At 46.5% G+C, this 20,078-nt stretch overlaps 1 protein-coding gene across 1 annotated transcript in view; it reads left to right on the top strand.

The window, feature by feature from the left end:
• MARCHF4 (membrane associated ring-CH-type finger 4) overlaps positions 1–19,609 on the top strand; it is a 104,298-nt gene extending 84,689 nt beyond the window's left edge. Inside the window, exons 3-4 of the mRNA XM_047770253.1 lie at positions 2,417–2,609; positions 19,147–19,609. Coding sequence (XP_047626209.1) covers positions 2,417–2,609; positions 19,147–19,514 — 561 coding nt within the window. The 3' untranslated portion in view covers positions 19,515–19,609. The remainder of the gene's footprint in view (positions 1–2,416; positions 2,610–19,146) is intronic.
• Positions 19,610–20,078: the final 469 nt, after the last annotated feature.

The following is a 20,078-nucleotide window of genomic DNA, read 5'->3' as shown; positions in this document are numbered from 1 at the left end:
GGGCCCTCGGGCGCAGCATCCCCATCCTGTTTTTATTTCCTCCTGCTTCAAACTCTAGTCAGGGCAATGTTTGGTTTCTGCACGTGGTTTGGGTGCTGGGTAGGAAGGCGCTTTAGGGATTAAGAAGAGCTTCCTGCACCTCTACTCAGGGTTTTTGAAGTCTGGAGCCAAGGAAGGAGAGGGTGCTAATGTCACTGTGGCAGAAATAAAAAGCTCAGTCGGGAGCCCTCTTCACAGACAGTGAGGCAGGCTCCGGAAAAAGCATTTGTTGTCTATAAGAGGAGTCCGTTGGATCAGGCCATCTTCTGGAAAATTCCATTGTTATGTGAAACCCTAGGCTGGGGGAAGCAGTGGAAAATGTAAAGGCCCAATTACCTGTAATGGGATGCGATCTGTGTCATTAAATGTAAAGGCTGATGTCCCACATCTAGACTATCCAGCCAAAGGCTTTCCAATCCTTACAGTTCCTCAGGGGCTGCCAGTCAGTCCCATCTGGAGCCAGAATCCACGCTTCCATCTGGGCCATTTAAAGTGCAGGGAGGGCTCACTGGCGGATGGAAGGCAGTCCTCCTTTCCTTGGGAGTTCTGAGAAGCCTTCTGGGGGCGCTCTCTGCAGGGCGTTATGCAGACCACAGCAATCAGGAGACAGTTCTTTCTTCCACTTCCCTGCTTAGAACTCTTGGAGGAGTTCCCATTATGGCTCAGCAGGTGAAGAATCTGACTAGTATCCATGAGGATGTGGGTTCAATCCCTGGCCTCAACCAGTGGCTTAAGGATCCAGCGTTGCTGCGAGCTGTAGTGTAGGTCAAGGATGTAGCTGGGATCCAGCATTGCTGTGACTGTGGTGCAGGCCAGCAGCCACAGCTCCGATTTGACCCTTAGCCTGGGAACATCTATATGCTGCAGGCGAGGCCTTAAAAAGACAAACAAAACAAAACAAAACCTCTTTGAGAGAAATGTGTTTACTCTGACAACAAAGTTAAAAAACCTGTGCATAGCCTTCAGGCTCCCACGTGGCCTTCCCTTCTTACTCCCACAGTCGTCTCACCCCACACTCCCTCATGCTCTCTGCTCCACCCGCTCTGGCCTCCTTCCAGGGTTTCATACTCACCAGGATTTCTTCTGTCCCAGGGCCTTTGCACATGCTCATCCCTCTGCTGGCTCCTGGGTCCCTCATCTCTCTGCCTAGTAAACTTTTGCTGGTTCTGGGAAGGGAAATCCCTCTGGCAGCTCTCATCTGCCATGTACCTGCCTGTCTTACTCCTGATGGATTGCTCTTGTAAATAATCATTTGGTTGTCATGTTCCCTAGATGCAAAGACCCATGAAGGCAGAAGTCATTTCTTTTGCTTACTGCTTTATCACCAGCACCTAGCAGAGTGCCCCACATGGAGAAAGAATACCCAGTACATATTCGTTGAGCAAGAGCATGAATAAATCCCAAACTATAACCCAACCCATGGCTCATTTAGGCCTGTGTTACCTGCACCAGCCATGGAATTATAGAATTTCTGAGTGGAAACCTTCCCACACTCTAGCCTTCAACCCATCCATCAATACTGCCATTAGCATAGCACTTTTTTTTCTGTTTAAAAAACCCTGAAGTCTCAGTGTTCATATATGGTCAGTAAATTATACTGTTTTTCTTACCTCTCCCCCAAATCCTGGGTCTTTTCTCTCTCTGTTGAATTGGCAATCTCTAGTACATATATTAAATGACATGCCAAGTGTTGTAGAAAAAAAAAAAAAAGAAAAAAGTCCTGCCCTCTCAGCACCTAATAGTGCGAAAATAAAGTGTTGCTCTGAAAAGAATATTCTAGGGGTCTTTAACACTACCTCCACCCTGCTTTTCCACTTCTTCCTTCCCATTTTTTCAATTTGTATCACAATCAACCACAAAGGCCTTCCTTCCCAGCCAGGCCTGCCCAGAATCCCCTCCCTGTAATGACCTCTGATCATTTGGTGTATTATAGGTTTCTTCCATATCAAAAGCACAATGGGGAGTTCCCATTGGGCTCAGCAGGTTAAGAACCTGACAGTGTCCCTAAGGACACAGGTTCAACCCCTGGCCTCGCTCAATGGGTTAAGGATCCGGTGTTGCCACGAGCTGTGGTATAGGTCACAGACATGACTCAGATCTTGAGTTGCTGTGACTGTGGCGTAGGCTGGCAACTGCAGCTCTGATTCCACCTCTAGGCTGGGAACTTCCATATGCTGCAGGTGTGGCCCTAAAAAGAAAAGAAAAAAAAACATAATGAGAAACTTGCAAACATTGCTATTGTATTACAAGGTAGAAAGCTCTGGTTTAAATCCTGAGTGAGAGGTTCGGGCAGCAGAAGGAAGAGGGGATGGGAATGGAATGGAATGGCATGAGAGCACCCAAGCAACCACTAACCAGCCTCTCCTCTTCTCCGCAGTGGCAGGCCATCTCTCTGACAGTCATTGAGAAGGTTCAGATCGCAGCTGCCATCCTGGGCTCCCTCTTCCTCATCGCCAGTATCTCCTGGCTCATCTGGTCAACCTTCAGCCCCTCAGCAAAATGGCAGCGCCAAGACCTCCTCTTTCAGATCTGCTACGGAATGTATGGATTCATGGACGTGGTGTGCATAGGTGGGTCTGGGTGCTTGTCTGTATGTAAGGTGGGGAGCCACATGCTGGTGAATTGGACCCTTCAGGATACCTCTCTCTTAAGGGTCAAAGCAGAGATGGCTCCAAGCTTGAGCCCAGTGGCTTAGATTTGAGGAGTGAGTGGGAGTAGGAGGAAGTAGGGCTAAGAAGCAAGATTTAATCCTTCCCAAACACATGGGTCCTGCCCAGAGGAAGATAAGAATAAGGAGGCTTGCCTCTAAGAATCCTTGACAAAGGTCAATTGGTTAGTCTACTTGCTTCCAGCAGGATGGGGAAGGTCCCTTATCTGCTGGGTAAACCACAGTTGCCAAGTCATGACAAAGGATGCCTAAACATTTAATTCCATTCTCTTCACAGCAAAATGCCCAGAAACAGCCATGATGATACCTACTTCCCCCTTTCCAGCTTTCCTTAAACCTATTAATGCCCAAGATTTCTCTAATGGTTTGAATTTCAAAGAGAAATTCAAATTTCTCTTTGAATTTCTCAAGATTCAAAGCATGTGTAGTCCTGGGGCTCCACACACAACTTCAGGAGCCACTTTTGGGAGCGGGGAGTGAGATGCTATACAGACCAACTCTGAAGCTTCACCTCTGCTTCACCTCGAGCTTCTGTACTTTTATCTATTTGCATGTGTCCGTTCCAGGTAAGATCTTGTTTTAAAGCCTTCAGCATTTTAGAAAAAAGTTGGAAACCCGCCACTGTAATTCCTGCTTGTTCCCTTATACCATTCCCAAATGTATGTTCCTTCCTCTTCCATTATGTTGGGTTGGCCAACAGATGACTTGTTGGCCATCAACTCTGAAGTCTTCATCCAAGTGACTGAGGAGTTGGGGGATGGTCCTGGTGTTCTCTGAGTGAATGAGGTGTGCTTAAGCCCTGGTCACACACCCCAACCTGGACCGCCCAGGTTACCCCCTAGGCCATAGTATTGAGAGCACAGAGTTTCACAGTTGTCTTCTCTGGGCATTAGTTTGTGTATGATATCAAATATGCTATGTATCACGTTTGTCAGGAAAACATCTATTAGCTAGAATTGGGCTGAGGGTGTTCATTTTCTTTGGGGTCCTTTAATATTGGGAATCAGAGAGGTCTGGAGACTTGTATACTGGTTATAGCAGCCAGAGACCAGTGATGCTGGAACTTGTAAACTTGCCTAAGCATCTTGCTTCCTCTGCCAGGTTCAAGAGCCTTTTGCTTACAGCACCGAGGCAGTGAGAGAAATAGACTTCCCAGGTTTGGAGGCCTGTGGAAAAGAGAGGTCTATGAATGGGAATGAACTTGACTTTGAGGCATTCTCTTCTAGTTCCCTCTCTCCACAAATTCTCTTCCTAACCCTGCTGAGGCACAGGTTGTTGATGCCAGACACCAGGCGTGTCTCCATATGGAGGTGCATGGCTCTGGCATAGGAGTGGGAAGCAGTGGAAGACTTCCTGTAGGGCTCTTCCAGCTGCCCTTCATTCTCCTTCAGGCAGGCTTTTGATCAGTTCCTGATGCACACGTCTATGAGACACGCTTTCCCATCACGTGGTGTATTAGTCAGTCTTGGCTGCAGTAACAAACAACTCCAAAATTGCATTGCTTCGCAATAAGCACTTGTGTTCTACTCATGGGTCTTCGAGATGGTTTGGTTCTGCTGGGCTTGGCTAGACTTAGCATCTGACTGTGCAGGGTTCAGGTTGTTCTGTCTCCTCATGCTGGGGCCCAGGCTAAAAGAGTGGGGACTATTGGATATTATTCTAACCAAGTGCAGAAACACAAGAGGTTGGGTGGAAACATGCAATGCCTCTCAAGGCTTTCACTCAGCACTGGCACTCTGTCCCTTCTGCTCACAGCCCATGGGCCAGTGTGAAGTCACCAATAAACTCCTTCCTTGGAGGGAGTGTGGGTGAGAGAGAGGAGCATAAATGCTATTTCCCAACCGGGGCTCCATAGATTGGAAAACGGAGAGAACTAGATATAGATGAGTTAATGTGATCAACCAGAACAGCACCCTCATTTTGAAATTGAGGGAATGGGGTCCCAGGAAAGGAAGTGATCAGCTCAAGATTGCTCAGCTGGGATTAGCATCAACGTCTCCTGACGGGGAGTCCAGTGCTCTTTCCATTATCCTCTTGCACCAGAGAGCAGTACCCCATTGTGCCACTTATGGGATACATGCAGGTGCCACCCGTGACTTCTGGTGCACCTGGGCCCACTCCTAGGAGAAGCCCTCACAGCAGGCCTGCTCCCTGAGGTTCTGAGCCCTCAGCACCCCTGCTCTGACCTGCCTGGGGCTCTGGTCTCTCCTGCTCACAGTGTTTCCCCTGAGTAGGGCTCCTCGGCATCACCACCTCCTCTGTCTCTTCCTTGGCTCCTCTACCTGCCTGCCTCTGCCAGCCCCTTTTTCTCTCTCTTCCCATATACATGGTGCTCAATCTCTCTGTTTATGGGAGAAGCAGAGTGAGCTAAATACTGAGAGTTTTCACATTGTTTTCCTTCTTTCCAAGCTTTTAGCCAAACCTCCCTAATTTCCCAGTTGCACAGCTCCACCATAATCTCTCCACTCTGCTCTGACAGCCAGTGGCTGCTCGGAGACACTCGCTAGTCAGGAGGGGAATGCATCGCTAATCAAGTTTGGTGCTATCCCAAAGTGGTCAGATATATTTCTGTTTAGACCACCTCACCTTGAAAAAGTTTAGACTGCTCTATTATTTCCTTGATTATAACTGGAGCTAATTCTACTTCAGAGTGAGTCCCCTGGAACAACAATTGCTCTTCCCATTTTTCAGATGCTAAAACTCTGAGACCAAAGAATGTGTCTTAGGTTGACTCAGACAGCAGGTTAGGGCTGTCAGTTCAGGGTTCTTTTTGGGAGAAAATTCTGGGAGGCAAAGTAAAAAGCAGTAATACGTGATCTAGATGAGAAAATGGAAGGCGACAGGCAGGAGATCCTTGTGGTGGTTGCAAGGATGATGTTTTGATGTCATCAATCAATAGTAATGATGGTGGTTTTAAGGATGAAGTTCAAGTACCAGTCACTTCTACTCCTCAGCAGTGCTCTGGCCAGTTGGGAAGAAACACACAGCACTGCGTGAGTGGGTATAAAAATATCAGCTTTTTAAGGTTCTCTGGAAGGGAAAAGTAGGTAGAGCCTCTTTATTTTTAGGCTCAACCAGACATCAGACTCACAGAACTACCAGAGAGCACATTTGACACCAGATTCACTTAAAAGAATGTGGGTCAGCCTCTAAAGGCAGGTCCAGCTTACCTCTGCAGGTGAGCCCCACCGTGTTCCATATCCTAGTCCAGGGCTAGTCTCTCAGCCTCCAAGTCATAGTGCAGAAATAAGGAGATGAGATCCAGCAGTAGGCGCGGTGTCCATCTTAGCATAGCTTCCAGGGTCCCTGCAAAAGTCATGCTCATTTACAACAGTCACTATTCAGAAACTGAATACAGCCTCCCCACAGTATCCATAGTAAAGCACCCCCTAGTCAGGGGCCACGTCTAGCTTAGGCAATATTATAACACTCCACCTCCATCAGATTCCCAGGGGAAACAAACCAGAATGCCAACCCAAGGTCAACTCTGTTCCTAAAGAGAGTGTGTCATCATTTCTCTCCGTCACCTCCTGCCTCCATTCAGGAGTCTGGACTTCTGGCCCAAATGATTGAAGCAACAAGGGGCAGAGAAGCTAGAACAGAGAACAAGACCAGGCTGGGCCAGCCAGAAGGAGGCACAACATGGTCCTCTTACCACACAAAGACGGAAAACATGGAGAACCATAGAGTGGCATCTACTTACTTTTGAGGCAGTCACCATTTAAAAAACGCAGTCATTCAGCCCATTCCCATGGAAAAGAAGACACTTTCCTTCCCAAAGTCCTGGGAGAGTGGAAGAAGATGAAGTGAAAGGGTGGGAGGGCTACTTGAGAGTGGGTGGAAGTAGGAGTGAGGGAGGAGAGTGTTTTCAAGAAATTCTGGGTGAATAAAAATGTTGAATGAAAATCCATATCCATAGACCCAAGCTCCTGGGATAGATGGAGCCATTTAGAACCTGAATAAAAAGTTTATCATTAGGAGAAAGGAAAATGAATCTAGCCCTGTGTTAGGTCAAATGGTGAAGTAAGAAAGGAATAAGACCATTTGTTAAAATAATTTTTTGAACTTCTATTTTTCAGACACCAAGAACAACATGTCTCTTCCCTTGGACTGTTAAATGGCTTCTGATAGTAAAAATCTGAGTACATATAAAATGTATAGCTTTAATCTTTAAAAATATATTTACCTTTATATGGGGGATCATTTTCAAAAGATACGAAAGAACTTATTTGTTCACAGACATAGAAAACAAACTTCTGGTTGCCAAAGGGAAGGGAGGGGAGGATAACTTGGGAATTTGGGATTAAGAGATACACGCTACTATATATTAAACAGATGAACTCTAAGGACCTACTGTATAGCACAGGGACTCTATTCAACATCTTGTAATAACCTATAATGAACCCGAAAAACAATGTGTGTGTGTGTGTGTGTGTGTGTGTGTAAATTTACTTTTTCTATCAGAGTGGTATACTGAGGAAAAGTTGTTGAAAGTGGGAGGGACACAGAAGGAGAATCTCCACCGAACATCAGCACCAGCTCAGCAGATATTCTCCGCTATGAAGCTAAGAGTCTGGGACATGGTCAGCTTGCTGCTCATAAAGCCACATCCCATCCATGACTGTGTCCACCTGGCTTGCCTCCAGGTCAATCAATGAAAGCAGCAGCTCTCAGGCAATGGCCTTTGGTCCTCACTGAAGGATTTTGCTTGAAATAGTGTCTGAGTTTTCTGCTTGATACAATGTGGGTCCAGGGTCGTTGACAATGACTGGCTCTAGACTGGGTCCTATCGGAGGGTTACATTCTGGGATAAAGGCTGCCTGTACAGATTAAACATCTCTTGGCTTAGAGTCCTAACTCCCTAGACCAATATATGCCACTGTGAAATCCAAATATAAGTTGCTGTAGGCAGAACAAATCACCAAATCCCTGCAAGGACAGAGAGAAGCTGAGAAGGGGGCCAATAACCCCAACAGATAAGCAGGGTAAGTATTATCCATATTTAACAGGTGAGGATAGGCTTAAAGCATTTGAGCTTCAGGTCACATAACTAAGCAACTGGCAGAGCTGAAGACTGGACCAAGAACCTCTGGCTCCAATTCCTGGGCACTTTCTACTGTCTATTTCATCTCTGATTGCTCTGTGAAATTGCAAATGCAGAGCTTGGACGAGGAGGCAGGTTGAGAGGAAATTGGTCCAGTAAGACCTTGACCCATGGAGTAATGACTGCTAGCAATAAAAAATTCAGTGAGCCCCAGCTGCTCCTGTCCTGTGTTTAGAGTTTTAGAGGTTAGCCATCGTTGTACTTCCCTTTTGATTGGCGCTACTCTGACACCAACTGAGAGGGGGGATTGAGCAGTTGAGATGAAATTTGGATAATTTGTCTCCCTATGAGATACTCTAGTGAAAGGTACTTGGGATGTGAGTAGCTAGATGTATTGGTAAACATGAAATTAGGGAATCCATTCCTTCATTCAGAAATATTTATCAAGAGAGCACTCTCAATAAGAGAGTCACCTATTCTCAAGGATCTTACATTTCACTGGGAGACAAACAAGCTAATTATTGATCCCATTAATAAGAGCTGGGACACAGATGAGTGAACAGAGGAAATGACTGAGAGTGGGTTTGGGATGGTCATATCATTCAGTAGCATTTACTGACTGTCTTGTTTTGTTTCATAAACTAGGGAACATTAACACAGAGATGAATGAGACACAATCCCTGCCCCCAAGGAGCTCACAGTCTACAAATAAATCACAACACAACAGGAGCTTTGATAAGATACAGAAGGTAGAACAGAGTGGAGAGCAAGTAACTCTCTCTTGGAGGTGTCCAGGCAAGTTATAAAGGAAGGAGCCCTATCCTTGAGTTAGCTTGAAAATATATGTCAAAGTTTGTCCAGAAGAGTCCAGGCAGAGCATGTGTAGAGACACAGAAACATGAGAGAACAGGGTGTGCTAAGGGAACTTTGCTGGGCAGATCCGTATGGCTCGGTGCAAAGAGCCATGGTGGGGAGGTAGGTCATGGTGATGAGGAGGTTGGAAAGAACCAAATCCCACAGCACCACAAATCATGTGCTCAGCAGCTCAGACTATTCTGCTGGTGATGGGGAGGCACTGATAAGATTTTATACAGAAAAGTATGATCAGATGTGTGTTCTAAAGAGACAGCTCTGGAAGCTGTGGGGAGGATGGATCAGAGCTAGACAGACTAGAGGTTGGGAGAGGCCAGCTGGAAAATGTTTGTAATAGTCTGAGCAAGAAATTAGAGATGGACATCAGTGGTGGTGGGGAAGAAGTGCATGGGCTAACATTCAGAGGCACATAGGATGTGGACTTGATAAGACTGTCTGAACCCCTTCAGAAAAGTGAGAGACCCAAGGCTTTGGCTTGAGTGGGGAACAGGCACCACTGGTGAACATGAGAATGGGGTGGGCAATAGGGGAAACAAAGGGGAAACAAAAGGTGTGTCTTCAGCAAAGGCACCCAAACAGAAGGACCATCTTAAGCCGAGAATCCAGGCAGAGAGGCAAGAGGCGGTTCCTAAGCCAAGAGTTTGCAGCAGAAGAGAAGCAAGACACAGAGAGAACATCATGGGCTACAAAGAGAAGACTACATGGCAAGGAAAGTGTCTCTTTGCTGGGTAGAGAGAGGGAAAGTGTTTCTTAGTACACAGATGTCCCCTCCTGTGACATAGAGGAAGATGTTGAGGGCATTGAACCACTTCTGACCATGGTTGGTGACTGATGGGATGCAAGGAAGCAAAGGAAAGGTCTCCGAAGGTAGTTGGATAATAAGGATTGAAGACAGATTTGAAGATCACCAATAAGAGGTGTTTGAAGCTGGAGGTTTTGATGAGATAACTTAGGAGGAACGTTCAGAGAGTAGGTGATAAGGACAGAGATCTGGGGAACATTAAACACTTAAGAGATGAGAAGAGATGGAAGGTGAGAATAAGACAGGAGGGACTGAGCCACAGAACCCAGAGTGCTGGGTTTCTGGAGCGACAGGAGTGGTGCTACCTACATAATGGTCTGGGGCTGCATATTACTCAGTTTCTTACCAACTTTGGGACCTCAAGTGATTTGAATAACCTCTCTCTGCTTTTGTTTTCTCATCTGTGAAATGGGCTAATAGTACCATCTTTAGAGGTATCGAAAGGACTGACTAAGACAGCCTGTGTAAAGGAGCAGGCAGTCACACATATCGGTGACCAGGGTAGGAGACTCTTGGTCAGGGTAGATTCCCCTTGTAGTAGGCATTCAATAAAGGTTTGCCAAAATGGTTAAAATCTAAATTCAGCTAGAGCCTGGAGAGCCTGACCCAGAGTCCTCCCATAATTGAGAATCTGCTGGTTTTTGGAGCAATGTCTCTTGCTGAAGTTTTTGGCTTCCTTATCCGTGTCCCTTCAATGAGAAGATATGATGACATCGAATGTCCTCGTTCCACCTGCCTCCTCTTCCGTCATCTCTAATGACGCTGTCTTCCCCAGCAGAGAAGCTGACAGAGCATCCCAGGAAACAAATGGGACATTCTCTGCTCCACTGGGTCAAGTTATTAGGATTTAACAAGAGCAAATTAATTAAGGTCTTTGGCACCAAAAACATTTTTTTTTTCACTCCGCAGACCCAAGAGATTGGCCACCAAGAAGTCAACTCTGCAAAAATGAGGACTTCATCCTCATCATGTTTGTATTTCACTTGTGAGTGGAATGGGGTCAGGGAAAGGAAAGGGAGCATGATTTTGAAATTGCTCCAAATCTTTAAAATGGTGGGATAGGGCAATTAATGAAATAATAGAGAAGTATTTTGTTAAAGCTTCATCCATGTGCAGTCCACTGAGTCACTTTCTTATGGTTCAGAGACACCTGGCACCTGCGCTCTGAGATAAAGGGATTCAAATCCCGGTTTAGAGCAAGTGGGCGGGGGTGGGGGCAGCAGGACTGTGGAAACATGGTCTTCCGAACTGAATTTAATCCACATTACCAAGAAAACCATATATACACCACAAAGATTCCTTCCTTTCTTCCCTCCTTCTGGGTGGAAACAACCCCATCTGTCAAACCTCCTAATTCCCTGATTAGGAAACTGAAAATATGAAGGAGGCAGCCTGGTGCAGCGGAAGAGACTAGGAAGCAGAAGACGTAGATCTGATGACCAGATTAGCTGCTAACTACCTCTGTGGCCTGGGGCAAGTTACTTGTCTTTCTACAACTCAGTTGACTTATCTATAAAATAAGAGGGTCAATCCTGATAACCTGCAAGGTCCTTTCAGGTCTGACATGCTAGGATTTCCAAATTCCCTCCACTGTGAAAGGTCCTAACTCTCAGAGGTTGGCAATTGTAGCCATGGAGATTCCCAAAATTGTCGGGCCAGGCCAGACAACTGATAAGCATCATCCACATAAATGAGCCAGGTGATGCTCAGTCCATGTTCCATTATCTGCCTGTGGCTTATCCAACTTTCTAGGTTAATTGTTAACTCATATCCCCCCACCTCCATTTCCTGTGCATGGTCATCTGTCTCCACACCTGAGCTGCTGGATGCTCAGAGGATGAAGATGAGTGATTTAGAAGCAGATACGCCAAACGAGCACTGTCCCCCTCAAAGGAGACCCCTTGGGAGGCAATTCAATTATTCCAGTTGTGCTGACAGGGCTGAAAATATTTTAGGAACACCTCTTAGGAACTGCCTTCAGGGCCTGCAGCACAGTTATGGGGACAAATTGGTAAGTGGCAAGTCTGTCCATTGATGATGGGTTTGTGGCTAGAAATAGCTGCAGTCTAGTAACGTGGATGCTCAAGCCAGCTAATACATTTTGGGGACCACGTGAAATGTGCCATCGAGTCACAATTGCTTTTCTCTGTGTTCTCTAACCTAGCACTGAAGGTATTTTAGTTAGGGTAACTCTAGCAGATGGAAAGAAGAGTAATGTTCCCAAATTCAGTGTTTTAACCCCAAAGAAATTCCTGCCAGTGAGGGATTTTCTGCCACACAGTGATTCAGGGATCCAAGACCTGTGGCTCCACAGTTCCTAGGCTTTAGAATCTTTTATCTCCAACTAACTTGAAAATACCAGAAAACATGCATAAGGCACACACGTGCATACACACACACACACACACACACACACACACACTTTCTCCCTTAATACTCATTTCTTAAATCTTGGTTTGACTTATTCAGTGCCAGTCACCTGGTTCCACGTGAGTGCCAAGGACTCTGTGAGCTCAGTTTCCTGTTCTGTAAAGTGGAGAAAATACTGCCTCCTTCATTGCGTTTGTGTGATAAGTTGACCATATTTGCAAAGCCCTTTTAGTGATAGGACATAATAAGCATTCAATAAATGCTGACTCTCATCACCATCACCACTATCGTCATCGCCTTGACCTTCATCCTTGACACCCAGAGTGGCTGGGAAATGCAGTTCTGTCAGTTTCTGTCCAGAGAGTGAGAGCTCTAAGCCTCATAAAACTCCCCTCAGAAGAAAATCATAGTATCTTAGGCCATAGCTTCACAAACACACTTCCAAGAATGGACCTCTCAATTGTACCGGTACAGGGATATTTGGGACAAGCGTTGAATCAGCTGGTTTCCAGAGCTCCTCTCCGGTCTAGCAAGTTATTCATCTATAAGCAGTGAGTCAGATTGAGGATTGGGAAGGACAGTTAGGAGACAGAAGAACAGGTGCTGGGAACAGGGTTGGCAATAGAGGAGGAGGAGAAAATAGTGGGCTTTTTCTGTCCTGTAATTTCCCCTAATCAATATCATGTGGCAGTGAGTATAAATGTGGGCCTGGCACAGTACAGGCATCAGCACACAGAATTCAATTCTTCATTTAGTCTCATGACAACTTTATAAGGAAGGGGGTAGTAGCTCTCATTTTCTGATGAGAAAACTGAGCTCAGAAAGAGGAGGTAACTCACCTCAAGCCACAAGGCTAGTAAATGGCAGGTACTCTGGTTGTTCAACACATGTTCATTGGGGAGTTGGTTCCGAATTATGGAGCCCCAAAGTCTCAGTCTAGGAGGAAGTATCCATTTCTTCAGTTGCCTTAGCTTTTCATGTCTGACACATCTTATTTTTAAAAATGACCTATAGCTCTTTGATAAAAATTCAGAGCCTTCCATGAGGCAGTAGGCCAGGATAAGGACCGTGCTCCAGGCAGTGCAGCTCAAGTGTGGTCCATAGACACAGGTGGCATCAGCATCACCTGAGAGCTTCTTAGAAAGGCAGATTCTTAGGCCTCAACCCAGACCTATTGGGTCAGAGTCTCTGGGGATAGGGCCCAGGAATCTGTGTTTTCATCAGCTCCCTGGTTTGAGAAGCACTGGTTGTAGAGTTGTCTGCAACCTTTATGCCACTTGAACTAGGATACTAGTAGAAGAGGTGAGGCTGGGAAGCAGGATTTGGTGTCACTGAGGGGAACAGAACCCTTCCCTACATACTTCTCAGTCAGTCCTGTTCTCTTAACTCCATACATCATGGGAACTAGTGTTTTTTTCTTCCATCACAGGTGCTCAGAGAAACACATAGTAGGTACTCAGAAAACAGAATTAAATTGTTTCTCACTGCTGTGGACATAGCAAGAACCAATGGCCAAAATTCAGCAGAGGATTGGGAAGCCATATCAGGGAGAACCCTCTGAAAGCATTGTGGTGAGTTAGGGGCAGGGGAGCCATGCAGGCAGGACCACCTACTCACAGTGGCCTCCTTCCCTCCCATCCTCATGGTCAGAGCAAAGGGCCATTTCACCTGGAGGCTGGGGAAGAGATAAGATGACAAACAAGGGGCTCCGATATCCTATGGAGCTATAGGAAGAGGATTGCTGAAAGATGTTAGAAAGGTAAAGGCAGCAATTCTTCTAGAACTGTATCAATGGATACAGCTCAAGGCTGGGTACCTTGTTAGTTGGGTACTAGATAAATAGAAAACCCCAGAAAATGTATTGGGTTTCTGTTATTGCCATGCCACCTAATTTTCCATTTTGTTTTTCTGCTACTTCTTTGCCTCCCTTCACCAATAGCCTTCTTTTGTCATATTCTAATTTTAGTCTCTCTCTCTTTCTCTACCCATTTTCCCACTCACTATTTTTTTTCTTATTGCATCTGCAGCATGCAGAAGTTCTCAAGCCAGGGATCAAAACCGAGCTAGAGCAGTGACCCTGGCGCTGCGGCAACAATACCAGATCTTTAACCTACTGTGCCACAGGAGATGTCCCACCCATCTTCTTTCTCTCCCATATCTTCAACCTTGCCACTTCATTGAAAAAAAAAATTCTGCCACTCGAAGAATCAATAAGTAATTTGTAGAGGAGGAAGCAGAGGAAGGCCTGAGAGTGGATGTGAATGAGGTAGTTTGTGCACTTCCAACTTTTGCTAAATAAGCGTTATCTACAAAAAGAGGTGCACCTTCTTCCCCTTCAGCTCCCTATCCATTAAAATGGTTTAATTACCTCCTGAACGCTAGACAGTTAGGTAATTAGGAGGTGGCATTCAGACCAAAAATTTAAGCCACCTTCTTCAATCAAGGAAAAACTGTCTGATCAAGAAGCTAATTAAGAATCGAGTGTAGTGAGTCTTATTGGAAAGAGTTTGGGATTTCAAAAGATCTTGATTCTCTCTCCCAGAAGCCCCTATCTCCTCCATCAGCATCAAGTTTCCTGATATCTTATTAGCTGCCCAATCCTGAACCACACCTGACCCCTGTGCTTGAGGGGCTTACAATCTAGGAGAAAGAGTGTAGCAATGCTCAAACAAGGCTTGTGGAATAAATGAATGAATGAACACTGCAGTGCCAAGGGTGCATAGGCATATATTCAAAAGGTTGAAGGAAGTGGTGAGAGGGTGAGAGACTGGGCAGAGAGAAATTCTCCTTTTCCAGAATCAAGTAGGAGAACAAGGGGTCCACACGTGGTTCAAAGGCAATTCATGAACCCCCTACAATCATAAAAACAATTCATTTGTCTGTTTTTTTTTTTTCCACGAAGATAGTCCTTAGCTTTCATCAGATCCTCAAAGGGGTACATGATCCAAAGGATTAAGAACTATTAGGCTACAGAGGGACTGTCTCTCCTTCAGTGAACCTTTGAAGGCCTGTTGCACAAAGTACAGTTTCAGGAGCTGTTGGAATCCTGGGGAAAGAGTAGCAGTGGGTGGCTGTCTTGCCTCCTAGAATCACAGTGTGTTGGAGGTTGAAGAGGTTTAGCGATGTTCCCATCCACTCTCTTTGCTTGATGTCAAGGTGGCTGGAGTGACTCATTTCTGTTTGCTCCTATGAGTCAGCTCTTCCCCCCAGGGCTAGACTAGCCACCCCTAGATTTATAGCGCTGCAAGGCGAATCCCACTGTGCCTCATCCCTGGTCATTTCCGTCACCGTGGAGCCCAGCCTCCCAGATATAGACAATCATCCTTTTCCTGTTCTGCTCATCCCTTTACTGGCCCCACCTTCCCAGCCCTTCCATCACGCCCTCTGGACCTAATGGTCCATCACTGGCAACCCCTTCTCCAAGTGCTCCTTTCATCATTGAAATCATTGAAATATAGCTGGCTCCTGAGGACACTGTTTCTTGCGTGGCTATCTCAGGTGGTGGCTGCTTTGTCTGTCATACACTGCGTCCTATGGGGCCATGTCCTCCATGCTCTCCATTACCACTTCCAAACCGCCTCTCTGCCTTTATCTTTCAGAAGCCCCAGCCCCTTTGAAGTGAATGTCATCACCTATCACCACCCCTCTTCCCTTCTTGATGCTGCTGGCTGCTGACGCCCACTCACTGGGATCCCCTGATGCACCTGGCTCACGCACTCCCTCCCACCGTCCCTGTCCTCAGCATCTCTATAGATTAGTGGTTCTCAGAAGTGGTGGTGCTATGCCCTAGGGGGCATTTTGAAAATGTATGAGTTTTTTGGTTTGTGTTCTAAAGTGGCTGTGCTCCAGCATTTATATGGAAATTTATATTATCTTGTTATAAAGAACTTCCCTTTTGTTTTTCTTTACATTATCTGTTAGGGCATTACATTAATTTTAAAAAGAAACCATTAGTAGCTTATAATTTTTCTTTCAGAATAGAAAAGGGGATATTGGAGTTCCCATCGTGGCTCAGTGGAAACAAATCTGACTAGCATCCACCAGGATGCAGGTTCAATCCCTGGCATCGATTGGTGGGTTAAGGATCTGGCATTGCCATGAGCTGTTGGTGTAGGTCCCAGACACAGCTTGGACCTCATGTTGCTGTGGCTGCGTCTGTGGCCGGCAGCTATAGCTCCGATTGGACTCCTAACCTGGGAACCTCCATATGCTGCAGGGTGTGGCCCTCAAAAGACAAAACAAAAAAACAACGAAAAAAGGGATATTAAAATACATTGTTATAAAAAGAGGGCAGTTGGTCTGATAGCACTGAGGATGGCTGACATAGGTAATTTATCCAGCTTTTTGGCTTCCTCTTTATTCCAAAGACCGTTTCCTTCAGTCCACCTCAGCCCCACTCAAGTGGTCACTTTCTAGTGCTCATCATCACCAAGAACCACATCCCTTCAAAATCTTGATTTAAACACCCCACTCTCTAATCATCACCCCATCCTGGTAGTTCACTTGCTCTTGAAATTCTCCAAATTCATAGACTTCTTAGCATTGAGCCTAACACTTTCCATTTTTCCTTTCTCGTTATTCCTTATCCTTTAACTCTTCTCACTTCCCTTCTTCCCAGTCTAGACCCCACGGGCCAGCGTGATAACCATTCCCTTTGCAAACATCCCTAATTCTCATGGCTCACTCTCTTTTCCACCATACTTCCCTGGAAATGCAGTCCACACTAGGTAAACCCAACTTTCTTCTTACTCGTAGGTGCACCTAGCAAGCAGGTGAAGGTGTGGAGAAAAATCACACAACTAATGACTTCACACTGCGGCCACTAATCTCAAACTGTCAGATAATTCTACCACATCTCCCTTGTAAATTCACTCTTCCACTTTGCAAGATAATTATTTTCCCTTTCTCTTCTCCCCACAAATCTTCAACACTTCCTCCTTCATCCCTTCCCACCTTAGCTGATGACATCATGAAAGAAAAAGATGCACTTGGATGAGAACGACCTGATTTTTCCATTGCTTCTCTCATCCTACCTCCTCTTGTGCCCACCAAGCTAATGGTCACACCTGATTTCACTTGAGCTGACCAAGGGCTTATCACACTCTCTTTCTGGAAACTTGACTGTCTAGACTTCTGGGTCTCCATATTTGCTGGTCCATTAATTGCTCCTTCAGAGCCCTATTTCCTGGCTCTGCCTCCACCAAACCTCCACCAAGCCTCTACATGTCAGAATTCTCAAGGCTCTGTCATGGACCCTCTTCACTCATCTGTCTACCACTTCTTGCAGGACATCTGGACAATGTCTAAGTCCTCTTTCCCCAAGCATGACTTCTCCCTAAGCTTCAGACTCATATGTCCAACTGCCTACCTGGCCCTTCTATTGAGATTTCTATCAGATGTCTTTAATTTACCATAACCAAAATATAACTATTAATAACTATGGTAGGCTGAATAATGGTCCCCTCAGACACCCAGGTCCTAATCCCGGTTAATGTCACCTAATGGCAAAGGGGACTTTGCAGATGTGACTAATCTAAGGATCTTGTAAGAGGTAGAGTTTCCTGCTTTATTCAGTAGACTCAATGCAATTACAAGTGTTCTTATAAGAGAAAGACAGAGGGAGGCTCAATGGCAGGAGAGTAGCAGGAGTTGTGGCTTCGAAAGAAAAAGGTGGAGTGATGCAAGGAACACAGTCAACTGCTAAAAGCTGAAAAAGGCAAGGAAATGAATTCTCCCCCTCAAAGCCACCAGGAAACCCCAGTCCTGCTGACACTTTCACGTTAGCCCAGTGACAGTGATTTTGAACTTCTGATCTTCAGAATTGTAAGAGAATACATTTGTGTTGTTTCAAGCCACTGAATGTGTAGGAATCTGTTATAAGCAATAGGAAATACATACAGTCGCTGCCACCGCCACACACATCCACACCTGCTACCTTCATGCCCATCACACTGAAGTCAATGGCACTGATAACCATCTAACAAATGAGTCCAGAAGTTTCAGAGCTGTCTAGAGTTTTCTCTTGACTCACATCTCACTTGTCAGCAAGTCTATCAGCTCCACCTCCAACACACATCCTGATTCCGACAATTTCTCACTGTCTCCACTGCTACAACCCTAGTCTAAGGTTAGGGGCATTTCCAACTTGAGTAACTACATCACTTCTTGCTTGGTCGTCTGCTCCTACTCTTTCCGTCAGTTGTTAAACAGGAGCCAAGATGACCCTTCTGAAGGGTTAGCAGATCACATGGCCCTCCTAATACAATGCTTCAATGGCTTCCCACCATACTCAGGACAGAATCTAGATCCCTTGCTGTGACCTGCAAGACTTACCATAGACTGGCTCCTGCCCACCCTCTCTCCCTGCAATGCCCCACTCATTTGCTGTGCCCTAATCACACTGACCTTCCTTCTGCCCCAGGGCATTCCACTGCCACCTTCTGGCCTTTGCATCTGCAGTTCTTATGGCTGACATGCTCTCTCCAGATTTGCATCCCTCCTTCTCATCATTTAAGTCTCAACTCAAATATCACCTCCCCCAAAAGCCCTTTCTCACCACCCTCTCCATCGTACAGGACTCTCAATGTCTGAAGCCAGTGGCTACTTCACTCAATTTTATCTTCCTCATAGCCCATGCCAGAACCGGAAATAGTCTTGTTGGTTTGATTCCTGGTCAATTGCGTGTCTCTCCGCTGGGATGCTAGCTCTCTGAGCGTAGGGCTCTGCATGTTCTGCTCATTGCGCAATCCCTACTGCTTAGTACATATTAGGCACACGATGATGACGATCTAGTTTCCTGGCTGCCTGACGTGGCTTATTTCTGACTGCCTTTACACTGCCTCTGGCGCACAGATCTGTGCCAGGAATGCGTGTGTTTCAGTAGCATTGGGCTATTTGTTAAATAGCAAAGAGTTAACCCGTGGAATTTCAGCCACTCAGCAGGTGTGGAACGACTACTGGGTTTCTTCTGTGATGCCTTGGAAAGCCCAGGATTCACTCGGCATTGGCTAAGCACCAGGTGCCGTGGATACACAGTAAAGGAAGGAAAAAATATTTATATTATGCCTTAATGGTTAATGAATTTAGATTTTGTCAAGCCAAGGAGAAAGAGGGGTGACAGGCAAAGGCACATCGTGCAAGCGCACAGTTCCTTCATGCCTTGGGTGTGGCTGACCTTGAGATATAGGGATGGTTACCATGTGGTCCAAAGCTGAAAGAGAGGTTTGCAGAGAACAAATCAAACCAATAATAATCCCGCTCATCCAATGCCTTACCCAGTTATAAATAAAGGGAGACTGGGTTCTTCCGGCAGTGGCTCGCTGTCTTAGTCGCCTTTGTTTTTCTGCCTAGGTCTCATCATCCACGAGGGGCCCTCCGTGTACCGCATCTTTAAACGGTGGCAGGCTGTCAACCAGCAGTGGAAAGTGCTGAACTATGATAAGACGAAAGACTTGGAGGATCAAAAGGCAGGAGGAAGGACAAACCCCCGGACCTCCTCGTCCACCCAGGCCAACGCCCCCTCCTCAGAAGAGGAGGCTGTGGGCACCCCTGCTCCGGAGGAAGGCCCTGCTCGGGCGGCCAGCCACCCCTCAGGCCCTCTGTCCGATCACCACTGTGCTTACACCATCCTGCACATCTTGAGTCACTTAAGACCTCATGAACAGCGGACGCCCCAGGGCGGCAGCAGAGAGCTGGTCATGAGGGTCACTACTGTGTGAAAGGAGAGACCACGGAGGGAGACCGTGACCACGCACATGCGCACAAGAAAAAGGAGAAGATGGGCTAGGAAGGGCCCGCCCCGACAGGACGCCGTCTGGGGGTCAGGTGTGGGGAGGGGAAGAGGCACCCAGGGGCCAGGGCAGAGGGCAGGCAGAGGGTGGTGGGTTTCGAGGGGTCTTGGGGCAGGATCGGAGCCGAAGTGAGTGAGACTGGTGCTGTGAATGGTTTGGTGATTTGCAGTCAGTCAATACCATTCTCCACCAATACAAACTCAATGACGAAGTGCAATCCAGATGGAGCCTAATGAAACACAAGACAGAAGCTCTCAGATGTGCCCATGCGCAGAACACCTGAGAGGCTGGGGAGGACGCAGCTGCGTGTCTGATGGTGGTGCCCACAGGTGCACGTGTGGCAGGGGAAAAAAATGGCAATGGGCCTGGGAAGGAAAAGCACTTGTAGCCTGCCCTGATTTACCCTTGAGTTTGCTTTGCTTTCCCCCTGGGCTATGTTCCAGGGGCAACTGGGGGGAGGGAGAGGGCTGGACATGGGCTGGCAGGGCTGCG

This window comes from Phacochoerus africanus, chromosome 3, assembly GCF_016906955.1.
Source record: "Phacochoerus africanus isolate WHEZ1 chromosome 3, ROS_Pafr_v1, whole genome shotgun sequence".
Lineage (NCBI taxonomy): Eukaryota > Metazoa > Chordata > Mammalia > Artiodactyla > Suidae > Phacochoerus > Phacochoerus africanus.
This window is presented reverse-complemented; position numbering and strand designations above follow the sequence as displayed.